This window comes from Drosophila teissieri, chromosome 2L, assembly GCF_016746235.2.
Source record: "Drosophila teissieri strain GT53w chromosome 2L, Prin_Dtei_1.1, whole genome shotgun sequence".
In the NCBI taxonomy this organism is placed as follows: Eukaryota; Metazoa; Arthropoda; class Insecta; order Diptera; family Drosophilidae; genus Drosophila; species Drosophila teissieri.
In genome coordinates this window covers 6,459,467-6,476,786 of record NC_053029.1, presented here as the reverse complement: position 1 = coordinate 6,476,786, position 17,320 = coordinate 6,459,467, and the positions used below count along the sequence as shown (strand labels likewise).

The following is a 17,320-nucleotide window of genomic DNA, read 5'->3' as shown; positions in this document are numbered from 1 at the left end:
TTATAGATTCGAAGGACCCAGCGTCATTTTCCAAAGAAAAGGTCTAAACAAAAATTGATTTTATTTTTGTTAATTTGGTTGGATGGTCCGAAACATAGTTTATACATATATAATTGTCAATAATGTCAATAATTTATGTTTTAAGGCGACCCCAGAATCTTGGATAATCAAAGATTCAATTAAAAATTCACTTTTTAAAGGTTATATTAATTTTTAAATAAATTTATTTTTGTGCACCTTTGCAGACAAGTTGCAAAAATCAACGCTCAACATGACATTGAAAAAAAGTCAAAGCATTAAGCTGCACAACATATAGAAATATAAATACAGAAAATCATTAAGAAAAATACGCGATTTTTTATTTATACAAAGTACAATTTAGGCTTCGATCTAATATTTTTTACTTAAGCCTTAAAAAGCAAATTTGGTATTTAGTCTAACTTAAAATTACAAAGAGCACAATGTATACATATTTAGCATATCCATATCGTTTGATTTGATTTCTTTTTGTTTTCTTGAATTCAGCAAAACATAATTTGATTTTCTCTTTGAAAATGAAGCGAGAAACGGATCTCCTCCACTCATGGTTTGTGTATATATAGAGATTTCTTGTATATAGCTTGTATATGTAGGTTGTATATATATATTGTATATATCTATGTATATAACAGGCATTCATGCACACACAAATATTTATATTTATATTGGAGTTCCTTACGTGTGAGAAAAATACGATCAAAAATGATTATATATGGTTTTTATATGTCTCAGGTTTGTCTTTCATAACTTATTTCTGTCTTTCGAGGAAGTTGTACTTTGATGATTTACTTTTTTTGTGGGCTAGTCTAGGTATTGCTAGGAGTTGTATAATTCTATACACAAATATTGCATTTGTCTGCCACTCTTCCTTTGAATCTTGGGAACGAATGGTCAAAAAATATATTCGAAAAAATGTTTTGTCTATCTCTCTTTTGGGCTTAATAACTAAATATTTGGAATTGGAGCGAAGGTTTTTCATAATATATATAGCGTATAAAGGAGTATGTTTGTAATAAAATTAGCTTGTACATAAGTATTAAAGAAGTATACATTAATGGAATTAATGGTAGCTTTGAGTTCATTCCGTTTGCGTTTCTATATCAATTGATCGTCTCGTTGTTGTGCTGGGCTTTAAAATTATTTTGTTCTGTTCTTACACTTGTAAATGCCGACGAAAAGTCTTCAAAAGAGTTTTAGTTGGGTCTGCTGTGGAGGTCTGCCTGCAGACGTTTTCTTTTAAGAGAAAAGGCAACTTCTACGCTGGCGGTGAATGATGGGTAGAAAATGTGTACAAAGAATTTAGCTAAATTAAATAATAAATGGTAGGCCCTAACTAAAATTAAATTCTCAGTTACTAAATCTAGATACGCAATACAAATGGATTCTAGTTATGTTTTTGCTGCTCCGGTGAAGGTGTAAAGGTGATTGGATTTGTCGTTTTTGATTGCTGGCGAAATTGGAACCACAACCATTAACAAATTTTGGCAACTCTATCTGCTGAAATTGGAAATGCAAATTGTTAGGGACCCGAAATGAGCATTATAAACGCTTCAGAATCATACGTACTCAGAATTAAAATAACTTTTTCTTAGAAATTGTAAAAGATAGATCTTATCTGGTGAGCTTATGATTCTGAAGAGATAACATGAAACCGACATACTTACAACTAATTTAATAAACATATATCAGTTAAAACAGCACAATTTGATTCATTATTGATTCATGGGTGGCATGGGACATATGGTACACTTGGTGCTATCCATAAAATTTGGCGGGCCACCTGTGAAGGAGAAATTGGTATAATTAGGGTGGGATAAATGGTGGGCTTACAAAAACGTAGATCAAGCAAGAAAAACAAGTCGAACAACCCGGTAACGCCTATTTCAGAAAGACCCGACCCGACTCAACTCCCGCTTTGCATTTGTTTTGTCGCTGGACGGCGATCTGGAAACGGTCGCACCATCTCTCTTGCGGTCGTCTTACCATGCATGTGGTTCAGGTGCCTGCTGCCATCAGTGCCCTGGTGGTGGCTGTAGAGGCTACCCAGGGGGGGCACATTGTAGGGTGGTGGCGGCGGTGGTGGCATGGCCAAAGATTGCTGTTGTTGCTGCTGGAGCTGCTGATGCTGGCTGCGTACGTGCATGTATGCTGCTGCCGTCGGCGGTGCAGAAAGCTGTATGGTTGCTGTGGGCTGGATCGGTGGAGGTGTAGGTGTGCTGGGTGGTGTGTTTGTGCTTTGACAGGGACTGTTCAAGTTGCGGGTCACCGCGTTGTTCGATATCTGCTGGAGCAACCGGCAGTCGGCTGCGGTATAGACCGGCGGGGATGGCTCGTGTTGCGAGCTGCTCTGTTGTTGCTGGTACTGCATATGGTAATGCTGCTGCTGCTGATGCACGTAGCCGCTGTCACAGGACGATATGGAACCTGTTGGGTGTGAAATGAGGGTAAAGAATATGTCTCAGATGGCGGCCGTGAAATGGTGACCTCCATACGGGATTCATTTCATGGTACCACGTGGTGCAAGTGTGCGTGTTGTGTTTGCGTGTTATATGTTTGCGTTTGTGTAGCCGACAACCAACCAATTCCAACCCAACCACCAAAAACTATACTTTTCAAATGCAAGCAGGGACCAGAGTCTAAAGCGCAACTAACAAGGTATAAATAACTGGCGACTACAAATTATTTATCGGGATCCGATTGTTAAGTATGCTCATGTAGACTGTGCATTTCATCATGATGTTCTTTCTAATGCTTTCCAATAATAATAGACGCACTACAGAGCATACTTAGCATCGGGTTTTAGTAGCAGCTAATGACATATTTTTAGTCGAATTACAACTACGATCTTAAGACACGGCACTTACCGGAAGTCACGGATTTGCGCAATGGTAAATCGCGAAACGTAGTTACACTACTGCTCTCAAGGGAGAGATCGACCGAGGGTAGAGGCGGCGGCGGAGCGGGAGTGTCCGAGTGCGACCGCTCGTGGATTGCGCGAGAGGGCATAATGTTGCCTGCAATGAAACAGATTTTGTTAGTGATATAAAATGAGCCATAAAAGTATTATCCCTTTACCTCCAGAAGCCAACCGTCGGTGGGAGCAGGGACTAGGACTCGGCGTACACTGGGCATTGGCCACTGCATTGGTTGCCGGTGAGGTGACCACTCCTCCAGGCGACGGTGTGCTGAAACCATGGGCCGCATGCATGTGATGTAGGGGGGGAATGACCCCGGCCATTGTGGATCCGTGACGCGGCACAAATGGCTGGTGCGGCCGAATCTTGGAGGACTCTGACAGCGATAGCATCTTCTTGACTGCCTGCGGCGAGGCTGTGCCGAATTTTGGGCCGTTGTTATGCATCTGCCTTCTTTGATGATCGCTGGTGGAACTCGTGGAGCTGGTAGTCGAAAGGGTAGGTGAACTTGGATGCCGCTTGCGCAGCGAGAGTGAGGAGTTCGGTGCCGAGCTGGAACTGGTATGCGAATAGATGCTCAATTGGTCGCCGGCATTGAGGCTGGAACTGCCCCCGCCGCCTCCGCCGGAGCTTCCACCGCCACCGCCACTGATGCTGCCCCCACCACCGCTTCGGTGTGAGGTATTGCCGTGCGAGATGCTGCCCGAGTATGTGGATCCGTGCGCCGGCTCACATTCCAGCGAAAATTTGTGCAAGAGGTCCTCGTCACTGAGTATTTTGAGGCTGTTGAGATATGCTTTCACCCGACGGACCATCTGCGCCTCCTCAAACATCTTCTTGGGATTGGGCGCCGCCGTCGACTTCTTGCGCCGCTTGATGGTTGCCTGGCCGGCATTGGCAGCGATAACGGTGCCAGCGGCAGCGTTGCTCTGGGACGCAGACATCTGATTGAGCGAGAAGAGAGCGTTGGAGGGAGACTGTCCCTTGAGCTCAAGGATCGACAGCAGATCGTATGGTGAACTGCACATGTGCGTGAGCAGGCGTACCTCCTTGGCCAGCATACGCAGCTTTTCAAAGTTGATTAGGCCGTCCACTCTCGTATCATTGCCCAGGTGAATAAAGGTGAGATCCTTCTTGACGATCGGATAGAACGGGATGATGGGGTGCTGAGCCAGCAGTTCGGCGGACACTAGTTGCCGATACTTGCTCATGTTGCGCGAGGGATCCATTAGGTCCTGCAGGTCGTTGAACAACCTCTGGTATTTGGAGGGCAGCTTCTCCCACGTTTGACGCAGCCGCGACACAGCGCCGTGACCAAGCCCGGAGACGATTGCAAACATGGAGTTAAAGTTGCGGCACTCCTTGCAGTGGCGCGCTATCTTGATGAACTGTTTGACTATCTTCATGCGGCGAACAATGTTGTGTTCGGCACAAATCTCACTCACAACCCAAAACATTTCGCGATTGACCAGCTCAGCAAACTTGCTCAGCATAGGCACGCCGTAGCGTGAGCGTAACTCGAACAGTTCGTCCACGTATTCGGTGGACTCAATCTGACGGAAGTTGGCAAAGTCCTGTAGAGTGAGCTGAATGGCCAGTTCGTATGCATTCAGGTGCAGGAAGTGCACGTTCGACTCGCGTACCAGCTCCAAGGCCAGTTCGTCTGGCACTAGCGGTTCGGTGCTATCGTTCAACTTGAGGTAGTAACGCGCCGCAAAGCTTATTCGTTCGGCCAGGTTCTGCAGCTGGTCGGGCAACCGGCGCTGCTTTACCATACCCCCGTCGCCTACACTCACTTCGCATAGCGAGAAATTCGAGCTAGGGTCGTGAATTCCAAACTCCTGCAGTGTCAGCATTACGACCTCGTGGGCCGTCGTCTCCTTGTAGATGAGCACATATTTGCATGTCTGGTCTGCCTTGTACACCTTAAGCACGTGGTCCGGGTAGTCGGGCAAAAGGTGCGATTGCGTCGAGTTTGTCGTCAAAGTACTGGCCGCTGATGGCCGGTGAATGTGGGCATTTAGGTAGTTCACCTGCAATCTTCCTCCACCGTTTCCACCCGCATCGCTGCCCCCATCATAGTTGAGGCTGGTTAAATCCGGATTCGATTGCGACTGGTAGAGCCGGCCACTTCCACTGACCGTGCAGCCGTTGATAGACGAGTGAGTGGAACTGCTGCACGAGCTGACCGCAGAAAGTTTTGATTTGGGATCGTTGAGCAGCGTGTCCGAGGAGTCGTTAAGGCTGCTTCCGTGATTTTGCTTGAGTAAATTCATCTTTGCCAGCGCTTTCTGCAGCCGTCGCTTTGGCGCCAGAGTCATAAAACCGCCCTTCGTATCCTGCTGATCCGAATTGGCGCCGGACTTTTTGGCCGAGCTGTTATTAACGCTTTGCAGTAGCTGCTGCATAAAATTGGAGGCCATGTTACCGCTCCCACTCACTGGCGGCGTTTGCGGAGGAGCGCAGTCCGGTTGGTCAAGTAGCATATCGACGGAACTGAGGCGGACCATGTGCGCCCGATTTGAGCCACTGACGCCGGACAATTCGTCGGTGGTGCTATCCGAGCGACCGTGCAACTTAGCAATATCATTGGCGCAAATCCGGCGTGGGCTTCGCACGGTCTTGAAACTGCCGCTGCCCGCGGAAATGCTTCCGGATCCAGCGGTTCCACCGCCATGCTCAAGTGCCTGCATAATCTCCTTGAAGCCAAGCAAGTTGCTCTTAACGCTGATGCTCAAATGGGTGGTGCCCGTGAGAATCTCGTGGGCTCGCTTGCTAGTCACATGGTCCAGCGACTGTCCATTTACTTCGTGAATCTGATCGCCGCGCTTTAGGCCCACATCCTGAGCCTTTGATCCCGACTCGACGTGCGAAATGTATATGCCCACTGCTGCGTTTCCGGTGGCTATGGCGACGCCCCGAAGCTCGTAGCCGCCCACGATGCGGAAGTTGAGCGGCTCGTCTCGTGAAGATCGAGTGAGGGTACAGCTGCGCATCCGCGCTTTAGCGGCACAGGCTATGTGTAACAGGCGCAGCTGGCTCAGCAACTTTTTGCGCTCTAATAGTGCCTCAAAGACCTCTAGAAACTCCATCATCTCATAGTCCGCCTCGAAATCGGTGAAGTGGTTGTTCACCCAGAGAAGCACGACACGAGTAACGCGATCTCGCAGTTCCTGCGTCTTGTGCGCATCCACCTGCTCCAAGTCAAACCAGTGCAGCAGCTTGCTGGTCACCTCTTGTGGGTTTTGAATAAAGATGCGGTGTGTGAGCAAAAAGTCCTCCACGTATGTGGGGTCGATCATTGAGTTTTCTTCGACCAGTTGCTGTAGCAGACGCTCCGGAGTACCACGGATAACTACGTGGCCACGCTTCATGTTTAGCGAAGCCGCAGCTCCTGTGGCCGATCCGCCACTGCCAGCAGAGTCAGTGCCGGCACCGCCAATGGACCGGAGTTCTGTGACCATGACTACGAAACCGTTCTCGTCCTCATGACGCCGGGTATTCTCCTCGCCCTGATGCTGAATGCGGTAGTAGTCCGTTTGCGTGATACACACAAATTGACAGTCGTCGCACTTCGTTCGCATAACACCTCGGTGGTAGAGCTTGTCCATGGTGGGAAGAATGCCGAAGGAGTCTCCCATCTGCAACTCTTCGCGGCTGCCGTTCGCATGCTCGATCTCCACCGCTCCGTTTATGAGCACCGACCATGAGTCCAGTTCCTCACCATCTGACATGACCACGGTGCCCGCCTTGTCCACCACGGCGAATACCATCACGGAACATAGTGCTCGTCGCACTGCCAGCGTAATGTTGGTGAAAGCTTTTAGGCCCTGCGTGAACTCAAGAAGCACTTCCACATCCTCCTCGCTGCGCTCCGCGGGATCCTTCTCCAGACAGTCACGTACTGCATCGCGCACGGTTAGACTCTACATTAATTAGAAAAGAAGTCAGATAAATGATCAGATTTGCTATAGGATTATGCCCTCTCATTTTGATATTATGTCTTTCCAATACATCGTTACAATGTATACATTCAACGTTTTGTGCACTCACATCCATGCTTTCCGCCAGATCCTCCTCGTCAGAGTCCACGACGGACTCCACCAGCCCGGAGAGGTCAATCTCCTCGGCCTCCAGCGACGAGGCATAGTTCGAGGCCATTGTATCGCTGCCGCTGTACGCCGAACTAGTGTCACTGGAGTGCGAACCCCGGTTGCATTTTTGGTGCAGTTCCGGCCTGTTGATTGTCGTCGAGCTGCCCACCACCGCTCCTGTGCCTGCTATGCTTGTGGGTGGATACTGTGGGAGAGAGAGGTCAATTTAATTGAGGTACAATAAAGAAATCTGCGCGCACTCACATGATGTCTGATATGGTGATACGGATCCATGAGGGGTAGCTTTTGCTGTGGATGCTGCCTACAACGGCATGCCAACCTTGCCTCGCTTGGTGTGATATGTGATGAGATTAGACTTTATACTTAACTAAAAAGGTTGAGAAAGGATCATGGTAAGCAACAAGAGGAAGCTAGTGTAAGTAATGTACTCAGTACGCATCTCTACATCATAAACCTCTAATTTTATATGATTAGTGGGTAAATATCCATATATTTTCGAAATAATAAGACTTAATATCCTTATGATCATAGATACAGATAAAATCAACAATAGTGGCGACTTTTTTAATTGCCATTGTGTACATTGTTTGGCTTTCTAGCCGAAAACAATTGGCCGACAGATTAGCCATTGTATTGCGTTTTGGGCCAATTTGAAGAAAGGTTGGCCCAAATCGGCGGCTCATAGAAATCGCGGATGTAGTGGCATCTGCAGAGCTTTGATTGCGATGCACACGGCGCTCGAAAACAAAGGTTTTCGAAACGACAACAAACGAAATTGCTGTGAGAGTTTGTTAGCCAATTCTTATTCGGCTTTTTGTTGGCTGTTCGCGCAGGTTGCTGCTTTTGTTTTTAATTGTTAGCTTTTTCATTGGACTGTTTGCTGGCCGCACTAACACACTTTCATTTTCCGCCACAACAAACACAATGCTGCCAATAAATTAAGGCAAACAAAAACAATCGGAGAGCGGGCAAAAATTCTCATGGAATCAAATTTTTTTTCATTTCAAATTTTACGCTCTGTAACGAAAAAAGAGAGACTTTGAAGCAGTCTTGTTTTTCTCATTTTTTGTAACAGTGTGCCTGTGTGTGGGAGCCGAAGCTGCTACTGTACGTGAGAGCGATTGCTATGTGTGTGCATGTGTGCGTGCGACGGGGGCGAGCGACACAGAAAAATAATAACAAAAAATGAAACGAAAATTGTAGGCGACGACATCCGCTGCGCGGATAAGCCAGACCCAGCAATAATAATAGGAGCATTGCAAAATCAAAGCGTAGTAAATAAAACACACTTTGCACCACCTACACAGACACCACGGGCACTAACACACTCGCACAGCCAGCAGATATGGGCGTGTTTGCTGCAGTTGAATGGTTTTTGCGGGCTGCAAGGAGGGCCCTCCAGTTGCGGGGGGAAGGGAGGGGAAGTGTTTATGTCGCTGCACTTGCTAATTATACGCACTTTTTTTTTAGCCGCAAGTTTCCCAGTTTCCCAGCTGCCCTTTTTGCGTACACTGCTGCATAAAGAGATTCAGGCAGCGTGTGTGTGTATTGGTATTGTGCTGCGCATTGTTGGAATTTCTTTCACTCACACACACGCACACACACACACATCCCGACGAGGAAAAGTGGCTGGAGAAATGCAGTATTGGGGGCGCTTTTCGCTTTCAGCTGCGTGGCCGAGTGTTTCCGATGCTTTTTCGATTTGCTTTCATTTGACGATTTGGTTTTTTGATTCGAGGGCGACCGTTTAATTTAGAAAAATTAAGTAGCTGAAAACTAAAAGTCCGACGCGTCTTACAGTGTGACCACACCGCTGAGTGATACCATGTTTTCTAGATTGTCTATGACTATCGCTGCTGTACGGTACCGATGAGTTGGTATCGATTGTTGGCGCATCGATATGTTCGCTAGTTTCATGTTTGTCCGCTAGTGGCGCCACTGATGTTTCAAAAAATAGTCGTTGATTTAGAAATCGTTTATTTTTTCTTTATGTTTTTTAAAGCATTTATTCGCTAGATGGCGCCCCGGTGCTATTATCAATAAAAAACTTCAACTCAACAACGAACTTATTAAAAAAAGCCAGAAAATATAAATGCCGTTCGTAAGGATTTTATTTTATTTTATAATCTAATGCAATTTTTTTCCATTTCAAAAAGCGTACAATTCTGAGTTTCATCTTTAGAGTTCTTTTATTAAACATGATTGTGCTCAACGATTTTCTTTTCTTGTTTCTACGTTTTGCTTATTTATAATTTGAGTTACACTGATCTTTAGCAAGGAAAACGTATCTGTTAGTTTATGGCTATGCTAAATTAAAATAATTATTTTTACTTTTTTTATTATATAATAAACCAAAAAAATTCCTTTGATTCGGAATGGAAATTTAACCAGAAACATTTGAAATATATGGAATACATGAAAACCACTGAACTCCTAATTAAAATATGGTAAATGTTGTCTATCATGCAAATTTAAAACGATCTTACAGCTATGCTTATATTTAAAACATATTTTCTTAGATCGAGTTGATATAACTGCATATCTTTTTTTCAGCGAAACCTTTTCAAGCATTTGATAGAATACAAATGAAATGAAATTTATAAATGATTATTTTAGACTTTGTACAGCACAAAAAATAGAAGGGAAAAGGCACAGTAAAAATTTGGTTAAACAGAATACTTTTTTGATATGCGTCTAATTGACTTTTGTGTAGACTAGATTTAAAAACGAATGTCTGCGATTAGCCTAGGTTTTTAACTCGAAAGAGTTTAGATTTGCAGAAATACATACAAAGCAGTTTGCACAATTGTTTTCACATTTCTTTGTTTAAACAGTTATTGTCAAAATTATATGCAGGCTTTAAATACTTTTTTCCATCGCGATACATCGTCAAAATGCAATTTTAATTTTAGGAAAAAGGGGCAGCAACGGCAGGTGGACATTACTTAGTTTTTATAAATATAGACTCATTTCATGTTACTCTAGTAAATATGTAAAGCATAATTGATTTGATAGATAGCGTTCAGGTGGAGGAGCGATAGGTACACACATATGTCAATGATTTCATTTTTCGATTCCATTTAATTATCCATTGGATAGAATGCACAAATATTACCATACGGAGTTTACTACCAATATTATTTACATTTAAACTCTTTTAATGTGTATTACTCGAAGGATTTTTATAAGCTATTCACTTGATTGTGTCCTTAGAAGTATAATATTTGTTAGCGATTCCTGTGTTTTACCGTACAAACAGTCGTTACCTCTGATATACATAATTTGATCATTTCCGGTTTTGCATACCAGTGGAAAGAAATGTAACGTATTAAATTCGGGGTTTGGTTTTCGTTTATAAGCCTATCAGCTTATTGTTATTACTAAGTTCTCTACATGCATTTATCTTTTAAAATAAGTATGTTATTCCCGGATAGCTGTCAGAATTGATAATTGAATTAATACACCTGCTAAAATCATGCTCAATTCGTGTTTCTACACCTAGAATGCTGAATGCCGAGTGCTTCAATACATGTGTGTATGTGTCTGTGGCTTAAAACCTAGATTCTTGCGCTGCAGATACAAATGTATCTCACGGAAACTGGGTCGACTCGACTCGTCCCGCTGCCAGCACTCGCACATCAGATCGTAAATCTCGCGCGGACAATTCGGAGGCATTGGCAAAAGTTCCTGAAATATACGAGGCAACATAACTCATTGACCGACCACATTCTTAAATGTTTGTATAGCCACTCACATGCATTTTGTAGTCGCGGTATATGAGTCCAATGTTTTCAATTACACTTTTGTCCGACAAATGCTCGTAGGGCTGTTCTCTGGCGAAGGTCAATATCTCCCACAGGGCCACTGCGAAGGACCACACATCCGATTTCGTTGTGAACTTGCCCTGCAAATCAAGTTTTGAACAAAGAATGTTAAAAAATATATAAAAATAAGTAATAGTAAGTAATAATAAGTAAGTTGAGAAAAATATCTATTTTTGAAGCGCTAAGTATTGGGTTGTCCTACTTGCACTTTAGCTTCAAAAACACACTCTGCTCCTGTGCACAGAATGCTGTTCATGTATCTAAAACCTTCTGCAGCCTTTCATTATACGCAACAGCGTTTCGCATCCCGCCCACTTATCAATTCTGATTTTTCCTGCAGTGCTATCCACTCATTCGTTCGTTTATTTTGGTCCTGATAAACCCCTGTGGAAACCTCTAAAAGCATCCTTTCCCGCAAACTCGTACTTGTATCTAGTCTTCCTGCCTCCCAGAGGCTCTTTGTTTTTATCTGTCATATTGTGTGGCAATGTGGCAATGTTTGTGCATATTCATGTATATTTCGTTTCGTTTGCTTTTCGTAGTCTGCCCAAAAATCTGCTCCCGGTTCTGGTGTAGTTAATTAATTTAGTTGGTGTGGTTTTTGCTCGGGGATTTATAAAATATTTTACTCGGCTTTTGGTTACTTTTCGTTACTCGTTGCTGAATGTTTTCTCCTATTCTGTACTCTTGTTATAAAATTGCGTAAAAACGTTTTTTCGGTACACAAAAAAAACATAGGACAAGTTGAGTACCCAAAGGGTTAATGGACTCCACACGTTTGTTAATTAACCAGCCGCCTAATTGGCGTTACATTTTACATTATTTTACTGATTCCGCGTGGGCGTTATTTTCAACGTACCCCATTAAAATATGAATTTATTTGCAAAAGTCAAATGTATAGAGGGAAATATAGAAACGAATTTGATAATAGATTGTTCGCTATGGAGAGGAATTAGCCCAGCGAAATAATTTATGTATAAGGTATTAACATTGACATTTTGCAGCCTAAACTTCTAGGGCTTAATAACTATAGCTACTCGTTCAATTGAGCTTTGAAATTTGTGATTGAACAACCCACTTTTTGTCGGTCCGCGGGTTTATTAGTTAAATTGGAGTTCACTTAGCCCATCTTCGTCACTTATTAATTAGTTTTTAGATATACTTACAAGGTGATATGATAATACCTAACAATAACTGTTTAAAAGCTTCTACTACACAAGAAATGTGATTTATAACTTTTATAGAACTTTGATAGCATTGCAACCCAACAAATCCCAAGTTTTGAATGGGTAATTCTTAATATTACTATAATATAGTGGGTATATGCTTATATCTTACCAGTAAGACGCTCTCCCAAGCCATCCATCGAATGGGCATGGGCTGGCTCTGTCTGCCGGTGAAGCCCTCCAGTTGGCAGTAGTCGGTCGCGTAGGCCGAGCGATTTATCACAGTGCCGATGGAGCAGACTTTGACGCACAGTTCGGGGCCAATGATGCAGCTCCTGGAGGAAACATGGACATGGAAGACGGGCAATTAAAAAATAAACACGAGATTCCAGAAGGTAAATATTACACAAAAGAGCTAAACCACCCCAAAAACACTCGCATAATGTCAAGGACTCGAAATATTTGCATTTTCTTAGACAAAAGAGCGCCCCGAGTGCTCTATGTCCAGTTTATTTTGAAAACGAGTTGACTGTAGCTTGCAATTACCCAACCATCCGGTGGATTAAAAATTAATGCGTTCTCTTGGCAGATTTGGTCAAAAAAGTATATATATATACATATGTATATATATTAGTAAAAGTGAAAGGAAGTCGTGTCTTTTTCACTAGACATATTTCCTGGAATTTATTTATGTCTATTTGAACATTGGTCGAATCCTACTTATATCTGTTTGGGAGAGATAGAGTTGCTAGGATTTTGAAGTACGTGTATACAGTAAAGTGTGGGCTTTCACGTTGAATTCAATAAGTGCTCCTTTTCCCATAATCTGAGGAATCAACATCGAAACTAATTAACGACCACTAGGTAAGGAAGGCAGTGGCAGTTTCCCCACTGACACCGCCATCAAGCGGAAGGCTAATCAAATATGCAAGGACCAAGTGGGCTGAAGGACTAAGCGCCCTGCGTTTCAGGACTAATCTCCTGCAGTGGAGCATAAAGTGAGCTATAACCCATCAGCAGACCGGCCTGACAAGCATAATTTCCTGTCTCTCGATATTGAAAAAGGATATAAAGTCCTGTCATATTGCAAATAAAATGTAAGCTTGAAGTGCTAAGAGCGACGTCGTTGTCTTGACATGTAATGCGTTTAGACCAAACAGCAAACCACATGTCGAGAACGTGAACGAGAACGAGAATGGGGTCGAAAAGGGCAAGTTGCAACCCTCGGATAGACAACTGTTTCTGATTTCGGCGCATTATAGATTTCTATTTCCAGGACGTGTCAACAGTTCAACAGTTCGAACGAGTATGAGTATGAGTATGAGGTGAGCTGAGTTGAGCTGAGTGAAAGGTTTAATTTTCAACAAACATGCGAAGGGGCGGGAACCCCTGGATTGTGGATTGGGGATTGCGGATCGCTGGCTGAGTGAGTAGTTAAGTAGGCTTGCCAGGGCTGTTTATGGATTGGCTTGAATTTCCATCATTGTGCCTTAGACAGCCACTGACAGTGACGTCGACACGTGTCGAGGCTTCTCGAGTTGAAAAGCGAGACCAGTACAAATGTACACATTCATTACATGGTTCCGATTACTTCTGTAAAAGCAATATATTTCTGGTCCATTAAAGTTACTTTCAATAACATTTGATACCACAAAAAGTAAGTAAGTGTTTTCAAAAAGTTAGGGGTATAGAGTTTTAAACGGAAACTGTTTTACAGTGCTTTTGAAGCATTAATCGAGTTGGCAGCACCATGTAGTTTCGCGTAGTGACGAAGCGCAGTGAGGTGGGTGCCAAAATGATAACTTCAAATAATCTGATGTTTTTTTCATTAAAAAATGCGTTTCGCAAAGGTTCACCCTGCAACTTTCTGATTAACAGCGAGATAAATTCATTTTAAATCAATTGTTCCCAAGGGAGATACATATGTACGAGTATATGAATTGATTAATTGGAAAGCTTGTATCAATTTCCATGGGACTCTCCGTGCATTTTACCTACTTGTATGCAGTCGACATGCGACAATTAATTAAAACATCAGCAGCAACACATTGATGGTAATAGCCCTCTCGTGCGACTAAAAGAGCCAAGTTCCAGGAATCGAAAGCAAGCTGCACCTGGGGACTTGGCCAACAATTTCACATGTCAACGCATGCAAAAACGAAACGAGGGCGGAACTATGTCACATGGGGTTGCGAACCTGATCAGGTGGAATGTGGAATGCAGGGGGGGTCGTTGGGAGGTGGTGCCGCTGCTGCTGATGCTGCTGCCGCTGTTGCCAATAAAGGTCAAATTAAGGGGTCGCAGCGGAAGGTCGCTGACTGCTGCGCATGCATTTAACCTCTGACATGGCGACGCGTTCAAATAAAATGAAAATACACCAGCAGCAGCAGCAGTAGATGCAGTAGCATCCGCATTCGCATGGCGGGAATGGCTCCGGGTTGAGCTGCCCCCGGGTGGAGCTACTAACGTTGCCATGACAACGCCGGACATTCCGAAATACTCCTGGGCCATCGGAGTGGGAAATAATGCTCAGCCAGGCGGCAGTAGTTGCCATGTCAGAACTATTGATTGACTTCGGGAAAGCAATACGGCAATACGAGCAATACGGCAATGGAGGTAGCCGGGCACACTTCGCAGTGATGCAAATTGTAGTTTAAGCTCACCAAACGCATAATTCAGTCGAAGACGTATCAAAGTGTTTGGCGCTGAATGGAGTTGTTGTATCCAAATGACATATGCATGATTATTAGATGCAGCATGTTCTTTTGAAACCCCAGATTCAGTCGGATTCAAATGAAATGCCATATTTTCCGCATTAAGACTTTCGCTTTTACTGCGATATTAATGTGCATGCTGTGTTGCATTTTGTTTTTTGTCATTTTTGCTGTCTGGATTTTAATTAAAATTTGCACAGGGTAAGAGTTTGATAGGAGGTTGAGTTTACCGCCTTTTTAATGTTGATTTTATGCAAATGACACTTGATTGGACGCAGGGAGTGTGAGGAGTCGCAATTGTGATTAAAGTGATATTAAAAGCCATTTTGTGGTGCTGCAGGATGGGGAAAATCGAAACTAGCCATTCCAAAACGCAAATTCTATCAAACAGTTAATGGATAATAAAGAGAAAAATGCCAACTTTCCTTATATTTATATTTATAAATAATTCAAAAAACGTTTAAAGGATCATGTTGATAAGTATGGAAATTCCAAAGTTGCATTTGAAACTAAATTTACTTTGTTTAGCTTTTACTGTTTTTGTTATTGATACTAGCTATAATACAAGTGTTTTTTTTTTGGTTATGATTTGAAACCAATTTCCGATTCACAAAAAATATGCATATTTGCGGTGAAAAGTATTGATTTCATATCAAGTCGCTCGCAGCGGGATTATTCAATGCAATGTCTGAGTCCATAACGCTCAGCATCAGCATCACATTGAAATTAATTAAACCACACTGACACCCCAAACTCAACTCGATATGTGAGTCGCTCATTACGGGAGTGCTTTTGCGGGCATATTTCATGTCATAAGCCCGGAATATCAACGATTGCCATTAAGGCGGAAGGCAGCCACGCGATGCGCAGCTAAAAGCAGATTTGTGGCAGCATCAATTTCTGAAGGAAAGCATATTGCGCTGCAGGACAACAATGGGCAAGTCCAAGCTCGACGCCAACTAAATCCAATTACAAGCATTTCGCCGGGGCGCAAAGGAGCTGCCAGGATACGCAGGACTCGCTGGATACGCAGGATATGCAGAGCACTGCACATCGAACACGTGTGCGCAACGAATTCTTCCATTGAATTTTTCGGTAATTCGGGGGTTGGGTGCGCCGGCCTTCTCCTTCCTTCTCCGGAGGAATGGGCACGGGTCCGTTGGGTTCGTCAGACATTTTGCAAGCCGCCCGCAGCGCGCCATAAAGGTTTACTTTTCATTTACGCGCTGCGAAAAGGGGACAAAGGCACAACCCATACAACTGCACTGCACTCACACACACGCACTCACACACACGCATGTGGAGGGGCAGCGAGTCCTTTGCGAGGTCCTGTTATGGCTACCCACTGCAGCAACGCCGAAAAATTGTAATTAAACTTAATCCGCTCAATTTGAAACGCACACCCAGGCCGTCAAAAGTGCCCTCCTTTCAGCTCCCAGGATCACAATGGTAGGCGGAATACGTCCTTTCACTCGTGAAAGCCACGTGGATACTTACCATATAAAAATGCTGTTAATTTGGCCGGGCTGATTAAATTCGTAGATATAGTGTAATTATTGAAAAAATGAAATAACAACAGGAAAACTAAAACAAACAAGCGTACTTCTTCGAATGCAATTAATAAATAGCAATTATGCATGTACATATAAGCAAACGAAATCTATTGTGAATGAAAAAACTATAGGAAATAATAGGAAATAGTGAAATGGGTTTTACAATTTGTTCAGAACAGAATAATAACAAATAAGTGAAATAAACTGTTGTTAAAGAACATCAAGAACTCATTGATCCGGGTTTTCCTTAAAAAAGATATAATGAAATTATACAATATAATCAGTCATTTAAAATAAGAAGTACCCCACGCGTTGGAATGATATTCTATGCAACTTAAGTACTATCCCGATATTAGTCACGTCTCCAAGATTTGTCATGTAAATAACGATGAATTATAGTTGGTATATACAGTGCTGAAACTTCGCCTAGAAGCTGTTGCTCCTGAAACGTGTGCGAAGTTTTGGATAGGCGGCGAAACTTTCTCGAGGAGACGGGCAGCTCTTACTGCCCGCTTGGGCAATTTAACTAAAAGCCCAATCAATCATCTTAGACGGGGCACCTCATACCATCATACCATTGCTTAATTTGCGCTCAACCCGCCAGGAGACCCCCCTTCACCCCCTCCATCCACACGCCCCTGACAACCCGTGGACTCCTTTGTCAATGTTGGCACTTCGCGTTGGCGTCCCTCGCATCGCATCGCATCGGACTTTGAGGTAAACTCCTCATTGCGGTGCCCCAAGAGCTTTAATCCGCTTTTTGGTCGCTTTCCGAACTTTATCCTCCTGGCCCCGCCGCCACCTGAACCAGCACCAGAATCCGCACCAGAACCAGTATCTCAATCTGAACCTGAGCCTGAGCCTGGAATCTGGAGTTGAATCAGATTGGGGCATATGCTGCAAGCGCTGGTCTGCACACATATTTGCCCAGCTGCCGAAAGGGTTGATTATTTGGGGAGCGGAAGGCTTAGGAGTTGCTGCAACGAAAGCGCCC

At 43.7% G+C, this 17,320-nt stretch overlaps 2 protein-coding genes across 6 annotated transcripts in view; both read right to left on the bottom strand.

Moving 5' to 3' along the window:
• Positions 1-393: 393 nt before the first annotated feature.
• Positions 394-8,886, bottom strand: LOC122620434 (rap guanine nucleotide exchange factor 2). 5 transcript variants are annotated; one of them, XM_043797913.1, is made up of 8 exons: positions 8,529-8,886; positions 7,313-7,436; positions 7,008-7,253; positions 3,115-6,880; positions 2,904-3,053; positions 2,023-2,463; positions 1,704-1,819; positions 394-1,533 (listed from the first exon to the last, which is right to left on the bottom strand). In XM_043797913.1, exons 2-7 carry the CDS (start codon positions 7,340-7,342, stop codon positions 1,752-1,754), a joined length of 4,701 nt encoding a protein of 1,566 aa, XP_043653848.1. In that variant the 5' UTR covers positions 7,343-7,436; positions 8,529-8,886; the 3' UTR covers positions 394-1,533; positions 1,704-1,751. The 5 variants fall into 5 exon arrangements, with proteins under 5 accessions (XP_043653848.1, XP_043653839.1, XP_043653857.1 ...); XM_043797904.1 differs by having other exon boundaries at positions 396-1,536; XM_043797922.1 differs by lacking the exon at positions 2,023-2,463 and having other exon boundaries at positions 397-1,536.
• A 1,301-nt stretch (positions 8,887-10,187) lies between these two features.
• The window catches only part of LOC122619172 (discoidin domain-containing receptor 2), a 52,428-nt gene continuing 45,295 nt past the window's right edge, over positions 10,188-17,320 (bottom strand). Inside the window, exons 14-16 of the mRNA XM_043795930.1 lie at positions 12,232-12,394; positions 10,824-10,973; positions 10,188-10,756 (exon numbers count right to left, since the gene is read on the bottom strand). Coding sequence (XP_043651865.1) covers positions 10,592-10,756; positions 10,824-10,973; positions 12,232-12,394 — 478 coding nt within the window. The 3' untranslated portion in view covers positions 10,188-10,591. The remainder of the gene's footprint in view (positions 10,757-10,823; positions 10,974-12,231; positions 12,395-17,320) is intronic.

What these genes read in the sequence shown, in the direction of transcription:
- LOC122620434 (XM_043797884.1), bottom strand. Translation starts at nt 7,342, where the DNA reads ATGGATCCGTATCACCATATCAGACATCAT. An exon ending in ATCACCATATCAGACATCAT is followed by an intron (nt 7,254 to 7,312) that starts GTGAGTGCGCGC and finishes TCTCTCCCACAG; the next exon opens with TATCCACCCACAAGCATAGC. An exon ending in GCGCAAATCCGTGACTTCCG is followed by an intron (nt 2,464 to 2,903) that starts GTAAGTGCCGTG and finishes CACACCCAACAG; the next exon opens with GTTCCATATCGTCCTGTGAC.